This window comes from Lates calcarifer, linkage group LG9 (genome assembly GCF_001640805.2).
Source record: "Lates calcarifer isolate ASB-BC8 linkage group LG9, TLL_Latcal_v3, whole genome shotgun sequence".
Taxonomy (NCBI): domain Eukaryota; kingdom Metazoa; phylum Chordata; class Actinopteri; family Centropomidae; genus Lates; species Lates calcarifer.
This window is the reverse complement of record NC_066841.1, coordinates 9,479,393-9,504,303: the sequence shown is the minus strand read 5'-3', so window position 1 is coordinate 9,504,303 and position 24,911 is coordinate 9,479,393. Positions and strand designations below refer to the sequence as shown.

The 24,911-nt window shown below is 40.1% G+C and overlaps 1 protein-coding gene across 1 annotated transcript; it reads left to right on the top strand.

Moving 5' to 3' along the window:
* The first annotated feature begins 4,274 nt into the window (after nt 1–4,274).
* fgf10a (fibroblast growth factor 10a) lies at nt 4,275–23,744 on the top strand. Its single transcript, XM_018670387.2, has 3 exons — nt 4,275–6,034; nt 20,432–20,535; nt 22,719–23,744. The coding sequence occupies exons 1-3, from the start codon at nt 5,566–5,568 to the stop codon at nt 22,917–22,919; spliced, it is 774 nt and encodes a 257-aa protein (XP_018525903.1). The 5' UTR covers nt 4,275–5,565; the 3' UTR covers nt 22,920–23,744.
* The last annotated feature ends 1,167 nt before the right edge of the window (nt 23,745–24,911 follow it).

The following is a 24,911-nucleotide window of genomic DNA, read 5'->3' as shown; positions in this document are numbered from 1 at the left end:
ACCCTGGATCAGCACTTCCACTCTGCGGGACTTTGAAGTTTGGCCTCAGATTGCAACGGCAGTTTAAGCCAAAACCACGAGACAATGAGACTGACTCATTTCTTTTCTACAAGGGGGGAAAAAAGATTTTGAGAAATGCGGCCACATCTAAAAAGATTTTATATTCATCATTAGAGAAGCACGACTTTTGCATCATGACCTAAATATAAAAAAAGTATTACGACTGAAATGTATTGGCGTAATTACAGCAAGTCGCATTTTTTGTATATTTTCAGGAGAAATTGTAGTATTTTCACAATCAATTTTCAATTGCCGTAGAATTAACTGTTGTGAGTCATGAACAAATTTTTAAAATCACGTTACTTAATGTAAAGCTAACACCATTTGAATGACAATTTCAGAGAGGGAAGCCCCTACAGCCTTCCTAAGTAGTTCAGAGAAAAAAAAACACACACACAAAAAAACTGAATATGTGGTGCTTCACTGCATCCAACAAATTGTTTTCTGGTGTGACGAAACATTTTTTCCCTCATGGACAACTGACTTCCAACATCTGAGTCTTGTTAGGGCTGTTACACAGAACAACAAGACTGTGGGGCGAGGCAATGAAGAGATCAGTAAGCAATTGATCAGTAACTGATAATTATTTCAACAGTGATTCGCGCTTACTAGCATCACAGCAATGATTAGAATGGTTTTTAAAATTTCAGCGCAATGATAGAAGGGTCATAGAGACATACTGTGTGTATTTGTTTGTGTGTTTGTGCATGTGTGTGGGTGTGTGTTGTGTGTGTTGTCATTATACACCCCAAATTCAAGCCACAGAGCCACTGACCAGATGTTTTTTCTCTCTTTCTCCCTCTCACACTATCTCTTAGCATTTTTCTGTCTCTCACTCCTTTTTTACTTTCCCTACGAGTTTCCTTTATTCTGCTTCTGTGTATTTATTATCTGTTTATTCAGTGCTCTGCCTTTATACAGTTAGCAAAGTATATTCAACATATAAGCCTCTGTAATCAACACTATCCTCAAGACCCAGCTAAAAGTATAAAATACAAGACTTTAAGGATGTAACTAATGAATATTTTTGTTACTAGTGAATCTGATGATTATTTGAAATTGATAATCTTCTTAATAAAATAAAAGAATACTGAAAAATGCCCAGAGCCCAAGATGATTAGTATTCAAATCACTTGTTTTATCACATCAATTACATCTTTTATCATCAACAACAACAATAAAAGCACCAAATATTCACATTTCACAAGGTAGTACCAATGGTCTGCTGATGAGTGATCATCCAAATTACTGATTACTTTTGTGTCGATCAATTGATTTTCTATTCTAAGAATAACAATGAATGAAAGATCACATACCATTCTATTGTAAGGGTTACTGGCACACATTGCAAATGAATGAGATCTAAATCAAAACCTACAATGCCACACTGCTAAGGTTTATTCTACCATGATGCATTCGTGTGTCAGTGTATCAACACTGCTAGTGTCTTCTTCAGAGAGGATCATGTCTGTACATGTCTGCCTTAGAGATTCTCCTTACACCAGACTCAGTATAAAAATGTTCAACACCTTGGCGAGACACTAAGAGAAATGTATGATGTCTGAGGCGAGGATCTTCAATGACATGCGGCATGTTGAAGAACCACATCGTAAAGTGCTGTCCGTGGTGCTGAATTTTGTCAGCAGGTGTTGACATGTAAGTGTTCCTGTAATTCCTGAATATATGAACCTATTGTGTGTAGAGTGTAAATCAATAGTTTTAATAATCAATTAATGGCTTTAAATCATTTTACCATGAAAAAATGCCAACTGAAATCTTTGGGCTTTGGACTAAATGGACTGCATTTTCTAGTCATTTTGATCACTCAAAGCACTTTAACACTACATTCATTCATTCACACACACATTCATACAGCGCTCTAACACAAACACACTCACACACCAATGGTACACCATTGGGGGCAATTTGGGGTTCAATGTCGTACCCAAATACACTTGGTGAGTAACTTCTTGAGCCACAGCTGTTCCAATTATTGACTGCTAAGACAAAACAGGTGACGTGAAGACATTATCTTGAACTTTAGGAAATTATGACTGACATTTTTCACCATTTTCTGACATTTCTTGGACCAAATAATTTATAAATTCATTGAGAGAATAATTGGTAGATTAACTGATATTGAAAATAATCATTAGTTGCAGTCCTTTTTTAAGTCATATTGACAGCACAGAATAAACATAAAAGCATTCACAACAGACAGTATTTTTAACTTTGCCATTTACAATAAGCAATTATGAAAATCATGCAATTGTTGATCATCATTTCAACACAAAATTTGCACAGTGGTTGGTTTCACCTGTACTCCCCATCAAATCAATCTTTGCCATCTGCAAAGTCGGTCCCTCAGCGGGAAAAAGAAGCCTGTACAGTTGATGTGAATGACAGATTGTTGGCAACATCTGTAAAATCTAACTTAGTTAACCACCTCAGAGGGGAATGCAGGCTGACCGTAGGTGTACAGCTCTCTCTTTTTATATGGTTATTTCTGTGCAGTTGATGTATCCCCAAAAGGAATTGTTTGAAAATACTAAAGCATGATAGATTCACACTGAGGAACTAAATGTGGGAAGAACCTCAGTAGAACATCTTAACTCAAATTTGTCTGCAGCATACCTTGGACAGGAGTCAGTAGTTCCAGTAATAACAGACAAGAGAAGAGAGAAGAAGAGAGGAGAAGAGGCGGAGATATGGCTGTTGTCTGACAATGTGAAAAGGAAATTAAACAATGCTGAAACCAGACAGTAGACCTAAATTCTTGAAAGGTTAAAATGCAGCAAAACACATAAGGTACAACTTATTTCATCCAAAGACAGAGAGATGTTTATCTAAAGATTTAGCTCTAATGATCCAAGTAAAGAAATCACTAGATAGTTTCTGTCAAAACAGCTGACGTGAGCTTGACTCAGCTCAAAACTGTTCTGTGCATCTTCAAATAATAAAAAGAAACTTGGGATAGGCAATAATGTGTCATGGATGGCAGAGAGTCAATAGTTGGTTTTTAGTTTTGCTTTTTTGACTCCATCTTAACACTACAGAGAGCAATTTCACTGATGAGCATTCTCCTCAACCAGAGACAGCAGCCAACAGTAATCAAAGAAATTAGGTGATTTAGTGTTTGGTTATCACAAACTGTTCCACTTTAAAAGACAGGAATGTTGTTTATCTGACTGTAACTGTGTTAGAGTCACTTCCAAAATTTAACTGACAGTTTACAGAAAATGGTTATTAAGTTTGATTTGGCGGAAAAGGCCCTGTTCTTTGAGTGAGTTCTCAGAAAAATATTAGCAGTAATGATTCTGCTGAGAGACTGAATCCTCCTTAACACATACATGAACATTTCATCTTAGTTCAATAAACAATACGAAAAACTAAGGAGGAAGGTTTTTGTGGTAGAGGGGGGTGAGGCAGCATTCAGTGTCGGCACAGAAATAACAGACTCTGAGTCTGATGTGTCAGTTCGTGTCATACGCTGCCAGGAATGACTGGGTGTCACTACTCAGCTGGTAGCTGCACAGCTGTGACTGCCAGTGAATGTAGGACATGAATGATCAGCTGATGCTAATCAGCTGTCAATGATATGGGCATGACTTCAGCACACAGCATGAACTGATGCTATGCTTAATTTTTTATTTAGAAGGTCAACTTGATTCCATTTATTCAAATTATATCCCACGGAATTTATATTTATTGAAACAGTAGTAGAGACTATGATATTCATTTGGAAACTGAAGTTTAATAATGTTTAGTTACTTATCATAATGTGTCCTTGAGTATTTAAAAAAAAAAAAGTCAAGTACTTAAAGTCTCACTCAATGATTTAAGCATCGTTTCTGAGTTGCTGCTCAAGTAACAACAGTTAACGTTTCAGAACTTTGGCATCTTTTGTTGAATCAAAAAAGTTTTTATACATAATTTGTAAATGAAATTTATTGCTTTAAAAAAAAAAAAACAAACAAACAAACAACCAGTATTATTTTGGTACTAAACATAACCAGAATTCAACATTTCAAACAATACCCGAGCCAAATCAAGACAATAAAAACATGAGAGAGGAGAGAGATATGAAGGAAAGACTTTCTGCCTTTCTTTTGGACCTGCTCTGCTCAACTGGTGGGGTTTGGTCTAGAAAAGGGGAGGAGACGAGAAACGAGGGAGAAGGAGGGAAAGAGGGTGGGACAGCAGCCCCCCCACCTCACACACACACATCCATGTGCAGACACACATGCACGCATACATAAATGCACAGCTCTTCAAAGCCAAGTGGTTTTCACAGACATCCAATTACACTAAGAGATGACATCTGGCGAACTGCAGCAGATAAATAAGGTGAAAGGAAAGACAAGATTCAGTCACCTCAGAGAAACTCCAGATAACCAGAGAGAGCACCGCTGATAGAGATAGGAGAGAGGGAGAGGCAAAGGAAAGAGGGAGGGGGCCAAAGGAGAGGGAGCCACACACAGGAGGAAAGAAGAGAGGCAGCGCACTGCTCCGGCACTCAGACTCCGAGAGGCAAGGACAGAGGAGAGATAGGGAGCTCAGCTCACTGACAGACGCACAACTAGAGAGGGTAGAGAGACGAGAGCTCCCGGGCTCAGTTACACACTCAAGTGACTTCAAACCAGCTCCGACAAAACAAAGAGACAGAGAGAGAAAAGAAGAGAAGAAAGTCTGGATCCCGAGACTCTTTCTGTGGCCCTCCGTGCGTGGATTTCTCTGGACATTTTATGAGAAGCAGCATTAATCCTTTTTTTTTTTTGACTTCCTGTTTTTATTTATTCATTTTGTACTCAACACTTTGGCATCTTTTATCCAGACCTCCTTTCGCCTTCCTGTTATCCATCTCCCTGGACTGGAGGAGATAAATGGTTTGGGACATGTGTGTGGAGTAGATTTTAGTGGCATACATGAATGAACTGATATTTACCCTGTGTGTGTCTTTGGATGCGAGCGTATAGGTGTACATTGAAACTTTAAAAAAAAGGGGGGGGGGATTTTGAGTGTGAGCGCGTGTGTGTGTGTGAGCAACCAGGGGCAAAAAGCGTCAGTTTTGGGAGGAGAGGGAGGACGCGGCGAGAGGTCTTTGAGAAAAGCCCCCCGGTTGTTCCTGTTGCGAGGTGATCTGAGTTATGGATGTGGACACATTCCTGCGGCGCTTGTGAGGAATAAACAGAACCGGGGACTACAGCAGAGCCAGCCACAACACTGCGGGCTTCCCCACCACCAGTGACTGCATCCATCACCACTCGTATTACTGACAACTCTACATCTGCTACCAAGAATCTCTGATCACATCTACTGCAGTCTTGGACCCAACTATTCTACAGGTTTTTATACCACAGTCCCAGTGAGGTTGTGGGTCTCAAAACATAGGAGGTGTAGTCAGTCGGTCGGGGGAGTTTCTCCCACTCTCATTCCCTCTCCCTGCACCCAGCTCAGCATGCCCCAGCCCCTGAGCACCTCCACAGCTCTCCCAGCTCCACTACCATGTGTAGATGGACAGTGACACAAGGTGCACCGGTCGCCTGGTTCTCCTCCTGCCCCTGCTGCAGACCTCCTTCACTCCTTCTCTCCCTCACCTTCCTCATCCTGCTTCTCCTGCTCGGACCTTCCTCGCCCTCGCCCCTGTCTGCTTCTTCATCATCGCTGTTGTCGCCGCCGCTGGACTCTGAAAAGAACCACGATGCACCAGGAGGGACACCTCCTCGCTTCTTCACCTCACACCCGCCACCTTCCTCATCACCCGCACCCCTGCACGCATCCTCTGCGAGGTTGCCACGGGCGACCAATGTATCATCGTCCTCCGCGACGGTCGTCGGGCGCCACGTGCGGAGCAGCTACAACCATCTACAAGGAGATGTGCGCCGGAGGAAACTGTTCTCCTACCAGAAATTCTTCCTTCGCATTGACAAGAGAGGAACAGTTAATGGCACCAAAAGCGAGGACGATCCATACAGTAAGTCAACTTTGTTATGTTTTTGAATGTGTCTCATTTGTTCTTTACATTTCAAACAGTGTAAATTTATATGAGAGCAGCTGAAAGCAAAGTGTTCACTATATCAAATATCTTTAACCCCACATCTGTCAATGAGAGGACTATGGCAAAAGATGCGCTGGTTGTCTCCCGCTCCTTCTCCTGTGTTTATCTGTGGGGAGTGAGGTTTCTGCCCCCCTCCCTTCCCTCGGCAACCGCGCATATTAAGACAGGTGACTAGGCAAAAGAACAAATAACAAAGCTGCGTGCTTTTCAGCCTTTTCACCATGTGCAGAGGCAGGCATATTTGCCAGACAACAGAGTTCGGGGAAAAGACAGCATGACAGTAGGACGGTGGGAGAGGAGAAAACAAAATGAGTAAGCCGGGCAGATAAAAAAGAGAGCTGATCCACTGGAACCAATTAGAAATTGCCTAGAGAAAGTTTTTCCTCTTTGAGGAAATATCTAAAACACTGCTATTACCAAACCCCTGGGGAGAATGACGAGCAGACTTACTCCTTGCTGCTTATGGTGCTAGAGCTATAATAGAGGTGGGCAGAGTAACCATGCCATTCCTGCTCCTTTTTCTGCTTGTGCATTTTGCGGGCTTTGAAATATGATTTTAACCTTTATTTATCCTGAGAAGGGTCACTTAGCACACATGCTCTTTTGTCAGCACCACTCCGCCTCACATTCACACAGTTACACTCTTTCACACTAGGTAGACTTCCAGCGCTTAGTCTTCCTCCGCAGGGAACTGAGAAACTCCACTGGTACCTTTAAGACACCCTGGGCTACCTGAACTGTAGTTTTTAAGGGGGAAAATAATATGACTGCATGAACTGTACACATTTTAGGGAATTTCTTTTAAGGAAATAAAGACTGACATAGCACATTTATAACATGCATCAATATAAAACTGTGGTAAAAGCTACATTTAAAACTGAATTGTATCACAATGAATGCTGTGTGATGGCGCACAAACCTCAACAAAGAATCCAATCTGTGCTCAAGAAAATATATACACTTTTAAGGACTTGTAAGGGTCATCATAATCATTTATGACCGATCCAGAACAGAAAATCAGCTGTTATCACTCTGTAGTCCACATCTTTATCTTCTAGTTAAACACATCTGGAAGTTCTCCAGGACTGCCACAGTCCTCTGGCCTCAGAGCAGCTCAGAATAGCTGCATCGCCTAAGGGCACATTGACAGTAGTTGTTGAGGGAGAACAGAACATTACTCCCACATTTACCTGCCCAGAGCTCCCCTGCCAGTTCATAGAATTAGATGGGTGACGTCCAAAACACGAACTAATTTCTTGAAGATTATACAACAGGCTCTGGCTGCATTATGTCTACTGTATTGTGTTTGAATCCGTCAATGCACGTCACGAATGTGTGTCTGGGAATGTAATCTTTATAAATGGATCTTTATCACTCACACACCTTCGTACACATGTCGTAGGTTTGTATGCATCTGTCTGTGGGTCTGCGGTGCTGTACAAGCCTCTCCTGCTGAGAGCACACACACGCACACATGCGCACACACACACGCACACACACACACACACACACGCTTGAGCACAGAGAGGCCAGTCTTGCACATGGCCTCCATATGGCAAAGCCCACTTTTATTAGGGCCAGGGCCAGTGTGAATATGTGCGTGCGTGCGTGCGCCACTCAGACACCAAGGCTCTGCCAGACATGGCTGAAGGAATTTCAATTAGCGTCTCTTCCTCCCTCCCCTTGCTTGCAGTCCTCTGACACACACACATGCACACACACTTTTTACACATATGCACAGAAAGAGTTCAACTATTAGGGTGCAATGTGTCACTAACTATAATGGCATCAGGTCATGGCATTAGAGGCACAATCCATCAATTTCAACAGCTCTTGCCACTTGATTGTTGTGGGAAACAGGTAAGAACTTTCTAGAGGAAAAAATCTTAACTATGAGGACTTGGCCATGAAAGCCAAACCTTTCAGGCCATAATTTGCCCTGGCAGCAGATTTAGTAGGCATCTACCTGATAGCAAGTGCAGATGTTAAACATGTTACAGATTAAGAGAGGATGGGTGGAAATTTGGTGATAAACTGGAGAGACTTGGCTGTGATGAAGTAATGATTAAATCACGTGTGTGTGTGTCTGCACACCATCACACATAATTATATGGCGTGCATTTTCAGTGCTTGCATCTGTGCACAAGCTTGCATGTACAGCAGTATGTATGCTTATGCTAATGCACCGCAGAGAAGATCAGCAGAGAAGAAATTGTACCCTTCAAACCAAACCAACCAGAACATAATTAAATTTTCCTCAACTAACTGAGAACATGGATGTGGTCATTTGACATACTAGACATAATGTTTTTTTTTTCCTTTTTTTCAAATGACCATCATTACTGCTCAGGAGCTTCCTCATGTGTCTGTGCACATCTAAGTTTTCAATGTGCCTCCATTGTTCATTTATACTGTTTAGGGTTAAAAGTGATAGAGCCAAAACAGCTGCTTCAAAGCTGCACATAGACTTTTTGCCAAATTAGTTTTTTGATGCAGGTTTCTGGTCTGTATGTCCTTATCAGAGATACATGGCTCTTTTGAGGTAATGTAAATTACATATTCTATTAATATACAATATATACAATGTAACTTCATAATGCAGGGTGCATTGCATTGTTTCAGTGAGTCTAAGCAAACTCAGGTGTTGCACATCTAGAATTTGATCCAAGAGCTCATTGTCAGAAATGGACCTCTCCTTTTAAGAAAGCATTTTAAATTGAAAACTAGCGAGGCAGGCAGTTGCTAGTGTGGCTGTCATGGTCTAGTAGTCTGGTAATGTTCAGGAGGTCAGATTGCAAATGAGCGTCATTAGATGGTGTCAGAGGTGATAAAGAAGTTTTAGGCCCGGCTCCGGGGTCGAGCCTCTCCTCCGCAGCCGAGCCTTTCTAATCATCTTGTCAGAGCTGGGGTGGGAAGGGGGGGATTATGTCACTGAGGGCCTTTAGGGCCCGTGTTGTGAATATGTGCTCACTAGCGCGCGTCAGTGTTTGTCTACTTGCGTTCGTGTGATCGGTGCCCGTTTATCCATCTCACCTCATAAGTCCTTCAAGATGAGGCACTCTGAGTACTCTGAATACGGAAATCCTGTTGTGCCGTCATGTGATTAGCACTGATCCTGCCACTGACCATAAGCAACAAAACTGCCCTTGTTTTCTTCCTTCCATGATGTCCACAGACTGTCACATCTTGTTTACAAACAAATGAATAAAGCAATGAAACAAATGGACATGTGTTTGCAGTTGGACCACAGACTTGTGGTCGTGCGCAGCTCAATTAGTATTGAATGGTGCCAACTCGAGTACAGAGCTTTCATTCTCACTGTGGCCACCCGGATTGCAAAAGCTGCCACACAAACTTATTGTTAACATTAATCACAGCAGACATTACCCACTGACATGAGCAAATCTAACGCACCACAATTTATGAATAGTCTAATACACAGGACATTATTCTGATTTAGAGCAGGTTTTCCATGTCCAGGCTAATTACACAGGTCTGCCCCCTCTGGTTTGACCTCTACCTATTGACCCAAGTCAGGAAGCTTTGTTAATGGAAAGGTCAACATTAGACATAGTGCATCACTTTTGGCTGTTCTGTTACCCTGCCACAGCTAGCTATGTGATTGTAGAGGATACAAATTTCACATTAAGATTAATAATTTTGGTGTGAAAGACTACTACACATTTGTATTTCCAATAATACAAATGTATTCTGCCAGAGGAAACATATTTTCTTACAGTAGAAATTTTCCATCTCACCAAATGTTTCTGAATATTGAATCTAGAGAATATTGAGTCTATTTTTTCTCTTAAAACAAGAGAGATCAATCTGTCAGTCCAGTAATTTGTTGTTTGTTTCAGCCTCTCACCAATACAAATCAATTTGGCTCCAAGCGTTTGTGTGCGAGTCAGTGTCTTGGGACAGGACAAAGTAAGACAGATCACTGCTCTAAATTACAGACAAATTGCCCTTGATTCTATAAAATTCATGAAAAAAGTCTGTAATGGAAATGTTACAATCATTTCACTCCAGTGGTAGATTCTTCTGCTTGTTTTTCAGAAAATTTGACTATTAGGACAAAGAAAAGAAAAAAAAAATACTTGGGTAGATTTTTGCAGTGAAGTTACACTTCAAGTTAAAAAAAAAAAGAAATGCCATAATCAGTCGCTTTGTCTTTTAATACATGTGGAATGTAGAACAAATTTGTCTTTTGGAAACATCTGAATTATGGCTTCAGAACCACAACCACTTCTTCAGCTTTCTCCTTTGCCTCCATAAACCTCCAATGACTCAGCAAGATTAGCACAAGACAAAAATGTAACAAGTGCTTGCCCTTCCTGATTTTTTTTTTCACGTTTCCATGAAATTAGTCCCAGTCTTTTCCCTTTTTTAGTCCCTGGGTATCTTTATTTCGCTGCCTTACTCTCCCTTCTTTCCTTGATGAGCATGTTCAGGGTTCTCGTGGGAAAAGGTAACAGTGTGGCCCATAAAAGTGAGTTATGAGGAGGTACTAGATGCACCAGAGGTTAGTGTCAGCATTGCTTTTCATTCAAAGTTACTTTGACATCTTCATGGACTCCCTCTGTCCAGCCATAAATAAAAGTGGTGTGCAAATGTCACAGTGCGAGCTTGTTCAGGAAACACTTAGCCTGTTGTTGAGTAAAGCTGCCACAGCTTAACCTCAACAATTACATTCAGAAAACATACAATAAATATACACTACCTACACAGTCTCATACTTGATTTCGTATGGCCTTCACTCTGACTACACTAACATTAATTTTGCTTATGGCTGAAGCAAACAGGAGGAGGTAGTTCTGATAAGTTGTAAACAGAAATCATGGAAAACCATTCATCTTATAGGCTACAATCTGCCTGCATGGACGAACTGCTTACATACAACACCCTTCATGGTGATGTTTTGTTAATATCTAAACTGCAGTGGGAGTCTGGATCAAATCATGTCAGTTCTGATTCATGACTCTCTTTACTGGAATTTACGGAGCAAATGCTGTCTATGGTACATTACATAATATTGATTATCTTACATAAGAGCAATTTTATTTTACTGATTGTAAATGACAAACAACTTTGCCCCATACATTTAGAAGTTACTTAATGCATCGATAACACACTGCAAGCTTTCAAGAAACACGAATTAACAAACCATTTGTTGGTATTTACTGGAAGTTTAATGGCACTTCACATAAGTTGTTGCATAATCATTGATGCCTGAGTCTAACATGCTCAGTCTGGACAAGACTTTAATGCGAGTCCCAGAAATCAGGCCGTTTGAAGTCCAGAGAGCCGAGACTCTTTGCGCTGAGAAAACTTACATGTGATGAGGTGCTGGTTACACCCTGAAACAGATGATTCAAGTGACTAAGCATTATTGAATTTTTCTGCTGGAGGAATTTACAACTTGTTGTCTTTTAATAAAAAACTGATATAGTCTGAAACTTTTGAGACTTTCAAAGGCTCCAATTTGAGTTGTTATGCGATAAATTCTCTGGCAGAGCTTACTGAACTTTGGCATTTTCATCTCAAGACTGCTTAGTTTATTATTATGGTCTACATGTTATTCTAAATAAGTGTAGTAATTAAGAGACAATCCTCACATTTAACACATATAAATATTAGCTGAAATAGTTGCCATTGACTTCCTAATTGATTTAACACACTAAAATAGCAAAGGGCAAAAGGGCAAATTATTGTAATTTTGCCCTCTTTGTTTTCTAGTTACGACTGAGAACTTGCATTAGATGTAGATGTAGATATATTAAAAACCATTTATGCAACTTCTCACCTCACCCTGCCCTCCTACATCGACACTATTTTCCATCTTACACACAGGGGCAAATGCCCTTTGACCCCATTCCTTCCCATACTGGGTCATTTACAGACCGTGTATGTTTATGCGTTGTATGTTATAATATCAGAACAGATTTTATAATATAATATAATGATCAGAACAACCATCCAATCAAGATATCTCTTGAAGATATTTTTTCATTGTTTAAGTGTAGTTTTTATAGTCTCGAAAGCTCTGTGCTTTTGCCAAGAGTCACTGAGGACAATGACAGGATCCGTCTCATTTTTCCATCACTGTTTACATATTTCCTGTCATCGCTGCTTGATATTTTCCCATCAATTCACTCCCCTGTCCATTAATGTGTCAGCTACAACAAGACTGAAATAGGAGCCAGATTTCTGTAGGCAGACCAAGGCGGCCCTGCCACAAAACCCACCATTCAGGCACCACCTTAAACAAAAGTCTTTCAGCAGCAAATCATGTTTCTGTAAGATCCTCTGCCGCTTTGGAGCACTCCGGCTCTCTGAAGAGAAAATGGCTCCAAACATCAAGAGTCGATTACTATCCGCAAAGAATCTTAAGTTGGACATCTTTGTTTTGATGGACGGCCTTTTTCATTGTTTATGTTATGTGGAGGATTCTTGCAGAGTACCATCATACATTTCCTGAAGAGAGGGAGAGGAAGAGAAAGAACAGGAGGAGATTTTCTGACATGTAACTAGTCCTCAGTAATAAACCAGATTTATAAACAACTATCAAGATCTGAAGTGAATCATTTCCATCTAGTATCTGGGAGTGTGGAGTCATATTCCTGAAGTTTTACATGCCTGCAGAGTTCCTTATTATTAATATGGAGATGTATTTACTGCATGGATGCATGACATGTTGCCCATTCAGGGAAGTTCTTGGCTCATCTCAGTGATGTCTTAACAATAATCCAACAGTTTGTTGTTGTCTAAATAACAAGTCATTACATCTGACAACAAACTGCAAAAGAGAAATCACAGCAATGTTCACTTTGGAGTAAACAGTGATGAGAAAGATGTTAGCATCATTTACAGTTAAGAACTGGAAAATTGTAGTATTCGCCTTGTCAGCAGTGCACTCATCTCCAGGGCTTAAGGACGTACCGTTGTGTACTATCAGCAAAGTGAAAGCCAGCCCTACTTTTCTCTAGAGACTTCATCATGAAGAGAAATTGTATCACTGTAAAAGTTCAAACTCAAACTCAACTTCAAACAAGTTCTTAGCTTTTTCCTGATCACTCCATAACATAATCTTTTATACTGTAAACTGGGCTTAACAGTGACCTCTTGCAGAAGAAAAGCAAACAGCTTCCTGATGCATGAAAACTTTATATCCAGCTGAAAATCAAGTTGTATTTAAAAACTTGGTTGTTTAACATAAAACGAATGGATATATTTTTGTCAGTTGAATACCTTTAGGTTTTAGATTATTGGTCAACAATATTCAAAGATGTTTGATGTTGAGCTGTGGGACACTGCAACCGGCAATCATCCCTATACATCTATACATCTGACAGACCAACCGATTAATCAAGAAAACAATGGCTGCAGCCCAAGTCCTTTACAAACTTCTTTAAACTTCAAAAACAACAAGTCTTAAATGTATTATAACATATTTTGTGCTGAAAAATGAAAAATGCATTGGAAGCTCAATACTGAAAGTGTCATTTTGGCATTAGCCTGGTGCATGTGAACAGGCAGAATTCATGGCCAGTAAAGCAGCAGGAGGTGAAGAATAGCATCTGTGACAGATAACATCCAGGGCTGCTGCCATATAGACACCATGTGCTTGGGGAAAAGCCCCCCACCAAATACACACACCTCATGTTCCTGCTCTCCTTTATACTCTCTCACTCACCCCTAACCCTGTTACACACACACACACGCACACACACAGCATGAAAGTGAGGTCCTTAATGGAGTCATCAAAGGTAAAGCTGAGAGCTCAAAGTAGAGTCCAGAGAGGCATCTGGACAGCCGGGCCATTTGAACACAGAAGGCAGGAATGCCAGCTAATTACTCAGTGTGTGTCTGTGTGTGGGTGTGTGTACTGTATGTGCATGAACATTAATACATGCGCAACAGGAGACAAAGAAAGTAAGAATGATACACAGAGAGAAAGCTGCATGTGACAAACTGAATAATATTTGTGCATGTCCGTGCATAATATTTGTGGTGTAAAATAACAAGATTTCTGAAGCCGAATGTCCCAATGCCAACAATGCGAACCACAACAGTTGGGAAACATCGCACTGGCAGCTGAACTGTAAATGAAAAATGTGTGAAATGCAGACAACCATCACAGCACTTTGCCTGAAAACATAACTCCTGCCGTCTCAGGCCTGTGAAATGTTTTGACAGAAACTGGCAGCTTTGGCACTTTATCATGTTACAAAGTCAACTGTGTGAAAGGAATCACAATATCTCAGGTGGTTATGTTTTTTCCCCCTCCTTTCACTCAAATCACTATTAACATCACTGTGAATTTCTGCTAGTTTCCTCCCAGCTGCTCTTAAATGAGTATGACATAACTCACTGTGCTCTGTAAAACGATCTGGAATTGTGCAGACTGGAATAAAGAGCCATGCAGACAAAACTGAGCATTATCTGTCCGCTTGACCTCTGGTTATATTAAGTAGAGGGCTTTTTTTTCTTGTTTTCTTTCAGGTGATCCATTTTGTTTGATTTCTGAATAATCTGGGCTTGTTTTTCTTTCTGTGCCTCAGCTAGCTCTGAAATCACACACAGCTTGAACACTCTGTGGTTATTGCTATTTCTGAAGAAGACAGTGATGTGAGTGTTCCTGTCAGGGAAGGAAATAAAACCATTATGGGGGCAAGAATAAGCAAAATAATAGTGAGTGCAGGTCAAACAGAGCAATCTTACTAATGGGAAAACTACTCGAAAAGAAACCCATTCAATGTAGCACACAAAGAGCACACCATTATTTACTTAATATGATTTATAATCCAGAAATTTAATACGAGCAAATTTGAAAAAATAAATAAATAAATCAGTTCACCAAAATATTCTATTTGTAAAAAGATTTTGGCCATCTTGAAAATCAGAAACAGGCCTCTGTTTTCTCAGCTTCAGTCAAAACTGTCAGCCAGGCGGCCTTTGATGTGGCCACTTAGCACAGGATGATACTGTTGTCAACCACATCAGTCTAAATACCTCAATGCGCCTCAGAACACATAATATACAGCAGTTTCTACTCCAACCCAATATCTTCGTCAGCGCTCGCCAAGCAAGCTGCACAAGCGAGAAATGTTTGTTCTCTCTCAGACTTCATAAAGAGCCGGAAATATTCACCCAAACAAAAAAAATGCAAAGGAAATAGTTTAATCCTGTTAAAACCACAGGTGGCCTTTAACACAGTGGTGGCCAAGAGGACTTATTTCTTTCTGAATAAGAACTTTTTTAAAAATCCATTTTACTCATTGTGTTTTGTCTTTATATGGCCAAATAAAGCCGGATAGTTTAATATTTTCAGTTCGTATCTGATTTGAGGACATCGGTGGTCTATTTCTTGCTTTCTGAATTTCTCTATTCTTCTTTTGTATCTTTTATTTATTTATTTACTGTTTTTACTGGCATGGATTTTGGCGGTTGCATGGATGTAAAGTCTCATGTCACAGTGAATACGACATGTTGTCAGTCACGCTGTTGCCATAGTTTCAACAGGAAAAACAATCTTTGTGCTCAGACCTCAGCTGATGCAAATCAGATATTAAATCTTAAAAACAATACATAATAGGGCTACTTTTGCCTCATGAAAATTTTTGCTCGTTGAATGTCGTATTTATGTTTCGAATCTAAAAAAGAGTGAGAGTATTAGTCGCTGCAGAAAAACACAGGAAAGTCAGAGGTTCATCCAAATATCTGAGCTTTGGCCGTAGATTAAAAGAACCAAAACCATTTCCATTCCTCTCACTGAGGGGAGTTCATGACACAAACTAGTCCGCAAGTGACAATATTTCACAATACAGAGCGAGACCTCTCCGGTCTGCAGGCACGCAGTAGACCCACTCACAGCTGGTCACCGTGTCGAGGTCATGATGTGAACAACCGCAGTATAATCTTCAAAAAAGCCCCTGGATAAACAGTGGAAACATTTTCACAACCTCCCTTAACCTTTAGGTTCAGCTGGAGTCTCACTGACCATGTTTCCAAAAGGGGGCCAGCCGGGGGTCGACAGGAGGTCTGTGTGTGTGTGTGTGTGTGTGTGTGTGTGTGTGTGTGTGTGTGTGTGTGTGCGCGCTTGTTTGTGTGCGTACCTGTGAGCATATTTAAAAAATATATATGGTGGCAACTTTGTGTATGTTTGATATCGGGAAAAAATAACTGTGTGACCAAAGCAATCATCTACTTCTAGGTATACTGTTCAGAGCTGTACATTTGTCTATAAACTTTGTTTTAATCTAAAGTTGTGTTTGTTTCACTTTGAATGAGCTACAAAGGCAGTTTATTAATTACTCTGGAAAAGCACATCCAATTTAACTGTACTACTCATCAGAGACAGTTTCAAACTTGTGAGTCTTCTTAAAGTATTGTATAATCCTAAAGTTACCTACATCAGTGAATTAATGTAGTGTATCACTAAATGCATGGATCAGCTGAAGAAGACTATACTGAACTAAACAGATGGTGCAGTGAGGACAAGCCTCCCTCAGTAGAAATAATGTTATCGGCCTCAAATAGTCACCGGTGCTGAGAACTTCCCAAGCAAAAGTATAAAGGCAGCTATTTTGAAAGCCTCTGAGAAACTTTAAGTTACTGTATGTAGGGTCATTGCAAAAGGGCCAATGAGGACTTCTAGTTCCTGTAGTTCAGTAAGGGAGTGGTGACAGTCTTTTCCTTATCAGAAACTTTTTTCAAAGTGGTGTTACCGTGGTGAACTACGGGAAACAATTCTGGCTGGGGATTTTTCTTGCATCTCATTCCTCCTCTCGTTTCCTGTCACCACACTTCTTTTGACTCTGATAAAAGGCATAAAATGTCCATAAACATCCTTAAATTATTATTATAAATAGAATTATTGAGCTTTATGTCAAACTTAACAACTACTGACTACTCCAACAATATTTTACTTAAAACTGGATTTTCTGTGCTAGCAAGCCTCCTGTTACTGTGTGTTGGTGTGTTGTCAAGCTTCAGCCGTTGAGATCTTATTGGGGTGGTGACATGTCTGGTCAGTCACATTAAAACACTGAGGAAGAGGGAGAGAAGTTGTGGGGTTGACTGAGAGGGAAAACAGAGGGAAAGTACAAAGTAAGAGAATGAAGACAGAGGTCAAATCAAAAAAGAACAAAGGAAGAGTGGAGATGAAGCAAGGAAGAGACATAGACAGCAAGTGTGTTTCCATCCTCTTGTTTTTAAGCGCATTTCCAGTATGCATATAAAAAAACAGAGTGGAAACATCAGAAATTTGAAAAGACAACTATGCGAAATATCAGGAAAAAGTTGTTACACTTCCATCATGTTTTCTACATTTTGATGGAGGTAGTGAGATAGGAGGAGATAGTGTGAGACAACCAGACAACAAAGTCAGAGGGAATATCCATATAATGTGGATTTAACACAAAGAGCATAAACTACAGCAACAGTTGCTATCAGCCAATATTATTACCAATAAAAGCTATAGATCACAAAATGCCTCAGATTTCTGCATTCTACTTACTGTGTGCGACAGTATGCACTCTTAAAGGCAGATTTCCATTTACATTACGGATTTGAGTCACAGTCAAGTTTCATTACAAAATCTGTTTCACAACATAAGGTCTTTATGAAGTGGTTAATGAACAGTTTCTTACTGTTAGAAGGCCAGGTTGTGTTTATTTGTGCTCTGTCAGTGTTACGGCTTTGGGTTTGACTGGCAAAGGCCCTTCTGGCTTGTTTTTATGAAAGTTGTAGCGTTGCCCTGTTACACACAGGTGTTTGCCCTTGGTAGTTTCTTAAAAAATGTTGATAGCGGAAAATATCCATGCCTTTTATATTAAGTGAACCCTGTGCTATTTGTGCTTTCAGTGTTGGGTCATAAAACGTTTTTTTTCTTTCCCCTTTGCGCTCAAAAAGAAAAAAAAAGAAATTCATAATTAATATGCTGGGCTGAGATCCAGGGGGCACATGGAGGAGAGAAAAACAGTGTTCCCTTTTCAGAAAAAATCTGAAGAGAAAATACATTAACAGACTCAAGATACCAATAAGACAAGGTGCTGAATATAAGAGTAAAATAATAAAGTTTTAAGTGCAATGGGGGCCTAATACCAGCTGAACCTTATTGTTTATATGTGTGCGCCTGACTGTATCTGTGCCCTGAAGAGTGTGTCTGCAGTGATACAAGCTCTGTTTTTCTCTGTCTCCTTCGCCATAAACTCTGTTGTTGCAATCTAAGCCTTTTGTTGCGGCCTTTTAACTCACAGGCAGACAGGGCTGCTTCTGGTAACTGGTAAAGGGGGCCATAAAAGAGCCCTGTGCTTTTGGTTTTCGACAAAACCACATCAAACGGGAGGAGGGAAAAGGGTTTGAACAGGTGGAACGGCCTTTAGTGCAGCACAGACAGATCTTATTTTGACGGATCACAGCTCAGAAATGTCAGCTGTGGCGCAGTGAGATGGAACATTTTGAACCTGATAGATCAGTGTTGTGTTGTGGTACACGTCTGTGTGAGTAATGGACTTAACATAACAAGCCAACATGATGCACTGTGAGCCACGGAAATCTTCTTGAATTTTAGAAGTTGAGCAAGCTTTTACTGACCAAATAAGGCAACTGTGGGGATGGATTAATGCCAGTATTCTTCAGCCAAGGAGTACATTTAACAAAAAAAGCCAAAAACTATTTAAAAAACAACAACATGGAGATTTTTTTGCCACTGAAAAAATATAATTAATTGCATGCCCTTTTATACACTGCAAAACAAATTCAAAACTGTCTTTCATTGCTATTGCAAATCAATGAGACGTAACAGACATTTGGAGACAGCTGTGACACAAGAAGAAATATATCGCAACATACACAGCTTCAGAATTTGGATTTACAGCTGTAGAAGACAGCAGATAGCAAGCAACTGCTCTCAGATGTCTCCATCTATAGCTACATCCCAAACTTTCATCTTCATCTCTCTGACCATCATAAAAATCACACCAGGGCTGCAGAATGTTGCAAATCTGTCTGAGGATGAGAGAGTTGGAACATAGGCAGGCAAAGGAAATCAGGTCAAAAGACCAGGTATGATTTATATGAGATGTAAGGCTAAAAGAACAAAGTGAGAGCCATCTCTTCATCTTTAAGCCTCACTTCATTTATTATTTCCTAGCCTCTTCTGATTGCCGTTTCTTCCGTAATTTTAATTCATGTACCTTAAGTTTTTTTTTTTTTTTTTTAGAAAAGCAGCTTGACATAAGGGCTGTCCATCATTACTCAAATGGTCTATGAAAAACTCTAGAATGAGAATAACAGACCTCTAGAGATACTCTGGAAATACTGTCTCTGTTTCTCACTTCATCCTGACTATTCCTGCAACCAAGCTCCACTTCTTACTGGCCCCTTTAGCTAATCCTCTCAAAACCCCTGATAGTTTTATGGCTTGGTATAACTGACTTTAGGACGAGAGAAGAAAGGGCCAGCGACCACAGCTTAAACCAGTAATTGGTTCAGGCTTGAAAACTGATACGGACACCTTGACCTCTTGCCAGTCTAGCAGCCAGAAAGCCTCTCTCCGTCCTGTCCGTGTGCCTGCCTGCCTGCCTGAGCTCCCCTGGTCAGAAAAACAAACAGAGAACGGAGAAATGTTTTTTCCTGGCTTACACCTTGGTCCCAGGGCATGCGGCCCACAAGCTAACCAGCAAATGAACAGGGGGCAAGAGGCCGGTCTGAGGTCTGACTGTCACATAGTAAGGGAAAAAAGTGAAAAGGGAGGCAAGACTGGGGTTCACTTGTAAGGGAGAAACTGCAGGTTTCTCCTGTCGTATTTCAGGATTTGAAGCTATTTTGCAAAATTATAAAACCCATTTAAAAGTGATGCATGCCAACCTAAATATCAATATTCCAACATTAACCTTTTTACATTTTAAACTAATGCTAATAAAGTCAAATACAATTTTTATGGTGTTTCAAATCCCACAGTCTCTGAAAGGATTAGCAATGTTTTCTTGTTAAGCTAGTGTTAACTCCTGCAAGAAACCATGAACAGTATACATTTTTGATTTAGATTTTCTGATTCCATCTTGTCTTCGAGTTTTCTACTGATGATCAAACATACCAAGAAATTTGAAGACATCACCTTGGGCGCAGTCATGAAAAATGAAGAATTAGTTTCAGCACTATTTAGGGACCATAAATATTTTGTCTAATCTCAGAAGAAAGGCAGCAGAACAGAAAGAAGACAATGGTGTATCTGAATGCAACTGTATCATAGAAATTGAATATAAAGTATTGACATGTCTGTCTCTCTGTCCCCCGCTGCACCAGGTATTTTGGAGATCAAGTCAGTGGATGTGGGAGTGGTGGCCATCAGGGGCCTCAGCAGTAACCACTACCTGGCAATCAACAAGAAGGGAGTGCTATACGGAGCGGTGAGTAGCAGCTTCAGTACTGTTTCACAGCTATCCGCTTCCTTTTTATGCAAGATATCTAGGACTTGTTCATCTAGAATCTCTCCCTGCTTTTCACAAGAGCACTTTTACATCCACATGACGTGTTAAATTCATCTGATGATGTTGTCAATCTAAGAGAATCAAAGCCTTGCGAAAGAGACAGTTTTCTTCAAAGTTTTGACTCTGCGGCTTTTCTTGAAGGCTTTTTAAAACAATGGACAAGGCTGCAAGACTCTATTCCAGAAATAGGAACCGCAGTTAGTCAATGTGAGCCCTCCTCTTTGCTACCTACCTCTCCTCTCCACTCCATTCAGAAACAGGAAACACAATCCTTCAGTTTCTCTATTCTGCTTCAGTCCCTCTGGGGAGAGCAGCCCTTGTTTCGTCTGTTTTCTCTCTCTCTCCCTCTCCCTCCTTTTCTTCATCTCATACTCTCCCTGCCTTTTTCGCCTTTTTTTCCTTCCTCTTTTCCTTACTTTGAAAGGACCCAAACTTTCAGCGTGTCTCTGTGGAGCCACACCACAGATGAAATGACACACGGTAGAAAAAGAAAGAAAAAGAGGCATTCTGTTGCATGGCCTGAAACTGAATTCCCATGACGTCTTCTGCTCAGTGCAACACAAACCACAGTAGCACGGTGGTGAAGGACTGGCGTTCGATTACACTTGATGGGTTTATACAGTGACTTCTTTATCCAGTGGTAACCAAATGAAATCATTGTTTCATTATACTGTCAGATTAATACATGTAAGTGACACAAACAATTATGACTGGCTTTAGGTTTTATGCTCCAATTTTTAAAATATTGAAAGAAAACCAACAGTGAAGGATGGATGATAAATTCACTGTGTGGTCTGGGATATACACTGCTTAAATCTCTTATTTTAACAGCTAAATCAAATCTCTATCAAATATATATATATATATATATTTTATTTTTTTTACTTAGTTATGATCTGACTAGTAAATAACTGTGTAAAACAGCACTGATATTAATATTTTATGATATGATTCATCACTATCATTTGACATCATTTATGATTAGTTTCTTTTTTCCCCAACTACTTCTCTAATCATTTTAATTGGAAGGCAGCCAGCTCACACACGTTGTTTGGTTGTACTGAGCACCAGCATTAGTTGAAAAGCTGCACAGTGTCTGTAAAATATTCTCATTTTGCTTTGGGAACATTCAGTTTTAGTTCTGGAACCAATTTGAACAGCTGTGGCCAGATACAGAGAGAGAGAGAGACTGAGTTATATTGTGTGTGTGTGTGTGTGTGTGTGTGTGTGTGTGTGTGTGTGTGTGTGTATTTGTGTGTGTGTGTGCAGGGCAAGTACGTTTTTGCTCGTGAATATCAACTGCATCCAGTTAACTGGCTGTTTAAGCGACGTTAGCCTTAAGCACAAGGGCAGCTTCCAGTAAACTGACAAATGTTACTCTCTCAGATCATTTTCTCTTCATTTACCAGTGGGTGGTCACTGCGGTAATGTAAGCCACAAACATCGATGTCACGATGCTCTTTGCTGGCAACAAGCCCCAACCAAGACGTCACATCTCATGCTAACCTCTCTGCCCCCATCCATCACCCCACAGACTGGTCTTAAGCAACGACTGACCATTTGTTTTTGTCAAAAGAAGTGAAATATCAACATTAGTAATTACAAAAATATTCCAATTTCCAGTCACCAGTGTACTAATCACTAATAGCTATTTATGATAGTAATAATGAAACTGAAAGATTAAAAAGAGCCTACAGTTAGAAGTAGATAAAGTGAGGACAAAGATGAAGAATACTAGGAACACTGCTGTGCCATTGTAAGGGACAACTTACATTACTTTTCACTTTCATGTTAGTAAACCATAATTCAAATTAAGAGGTTAAAATGAAGAACAACAAATACAAAACCACAGATGTATATCAGGCTTCTGAATTTAGAGTTCCAAAAAAGAAAAAGTGGATGATTCATGTTTTTACAAATGTGGTCTGATAGATACTTTTTGGTAGTCGTTTTTCAGAGGTATTCTGGATCAAAGCCAAACTAGGCAGAGGAAAAAAAAAAAGAAAGAAAAAAACAGCACAAACACTAAATATGATCTATTATCTCTAGGCTCTCTGCTCTTTAAATGTCTCCCATTCACACTCCTTGTTTCTCCCCCACAGAGGGACTTTGGTCCAGACTGTCGTCTGATTGAACGCATTGAGGAGAACAAATACAACACCTACGCTTCGGCAGAGTGGCGCAACAAGAAGAAGCACATGTTTGTGGGACTGAACGCCAACGGAAAGCCAATGAAGGGGAGGAAGACACGGAGGAAAAACACAGCCACTCACTTCCTGCCCATTGTGGTTCAACCACGATGATTGGACATGTCAGCCGTGGGAGAGCTCTGCAGACTGCGGGGTATCAGACTTTTTTGGAGTTACGGTGATGGTTAACATTGGACAGATCTGGATGGGATCTGAATGATGCACTGAGGAGGAAAAGAACGGAAACCTAGAGACATCTATCTCTGTTGGATAAAGACATTTCTATTTTTAAAGAAAGATAAGATATATTGGTATACAATGTATATATTATTTTCTGTTTTAAGTTATAAAGTACATAGGCACAGTAGAAAATATGAAAAGAAATGACTTCTGTGCCAAAATGTGATTTAGTAACTCACATTTCTAGATTTGTGTACATGTGAAGCGCTTGACTGGGAAGAAATTAAAATGAAAAGAAATGACAGAGGGAAAAGATGTAAGAGAGGATAATGGGGGGAAAGAAGAAGTAATGATGGAAAGCTGACTGATAAAAGGAGAATGAGACAAGAGAGGAAGGAAAGAAGAAAACGGCGGTCGAGAAGACTTCGTCAAGAAAGCACCAACACAGGAGCAAGTCTAACGCTATCATGTTTTTTCTTTAAATTTATTTATTTTGTGTAATATTTAACAAAAAACAAAAACACAAAAAGGACAAAGTCTTGTCTTTTTTTCTTTTTTTTTTTTTTACCATTTATGCTTCTCTTTTTGAATACTAATCATTTAAACCTGAATAAATATAAGAAATATATTTGTCTTTAACTTGTTTGACTGACTGAATCTTTTTTTTTTTTTAAGATATTTTCTCGGTTCAGTTACTGGTTGCTCATATTGTAAATACACAGAAAAGAGATAGAAATAAATACCATGAAGACCATGAAAGCTTTTTCTTTGTCTCTCACAGTCTTCACCAGCAGATAGAATTTGCTCAGTTTGCCTGGATGGAGCAAACTCCATTCAGTGATGAACACAGACACAGACCCAGCAAATGGACATCAGTTAAGATTATTTTGTCAAACTACCATTTCAAAAGGTCACGAACAACCTTTGATGCTCAAATACTCAAATATGTTGCCAGCTCAAAAGCATCATAATTGTCTTTATCTAAGTAATCAGGGTTTATAACAAACTGTGAGTAGATCGGTGGAGTACCTTTATAAAACCAAGACGTGAACCAGGAATCTGTAAGAGATTAGACTTTTGAAAGAAGCCCAGCAGACAACCTGGTTGATGAGTGCAGGGGTTTTCATTTCTCGCTTGCAAAAAGCCCTCTCCCTTACAAGTACACATGGCAAACATGGCTTCCTGGAGGATAAACACTGTCTTTTATGTGATAACAACAAAAACAAAACAGGCTTTGGAAATGGCCGACACATACGCACGCACACACACACACAAATGCACTCGGGTGGCTGGGTAAAGAGGTGTGTGCATCAGTGTGGTCTAAGCAGCTGGGAAAAGCCTCCTCCTTGACCTTACTTGTCTGAAACCTGTTGCTGTGCCCCCTGAGACAGAAAGACACATGGAGCAGGGCATATGGTATAACGTAAATATCACTCCCTTGTTTATCACCTGATTCTAATTAACTATGATGTCATGTTTTCTTTATTCGTCTCTTGCTTCCCCTCTCTTTTTCTTTAACTCGTTCTCTCGTATTGTTGCCGTCCGAGTCCCACTTTTTTTTTCCTTCCCCCCACTGTTTTTCAATTTTTTGTCATGTCTTGGTTAAGTTCAGACAGATTCCAGAAATTAGTGGGATCAGACCTAGAGCAAGGCTATCACACACACAAACACACACAAGACACAGACACATACACAACCTCCCTGTGCCCAGGGCTGCAACAGTTGTAATTTGTTCATTGCATCCATCACTTTCAACTCTCTGCCATCTGTTTCTGTGTGTGTGTGTGTGTGTGTGTGTGTGTGTGTGCAAGTTAATTTCCGAGTATGATGGAACCCGCCAGAGTCGGTCCATCCCGCTGTGTTTATTACAAAAAGGTCCTCGATCCTTTTTGTGCTCAGGAATCCTCAGTGTCTCACACTCATGTC

What these genes read in the sequence shown, in the direction of transcription:
- fgf10a (XM_018670387.2), top strand. Translation starts at nt 5,566, where the DNA reads ATGTGTAGATGGACAGTGACACAAGGTGCACCGGTCGCCTGGTTCTCC. An exon ending in AAGCGAGGACGATCCATACA is followed by an intron (nt 6,035 to 20,431) that starts GTAAGTCAACTT and finishes CCGCTGCACCAG; the next exon opens with GTATTTTGGAGATCAAGTCA. An exon ending in AGGGAGTGCTATACGGAGCG is followed by an intron (nt 20,536 to 22,718) that starts GTGAGTAGCAGC and finishes TCTCCCCCACAG; the next exon opens with AGGGACTTTGGTCCAGACTG.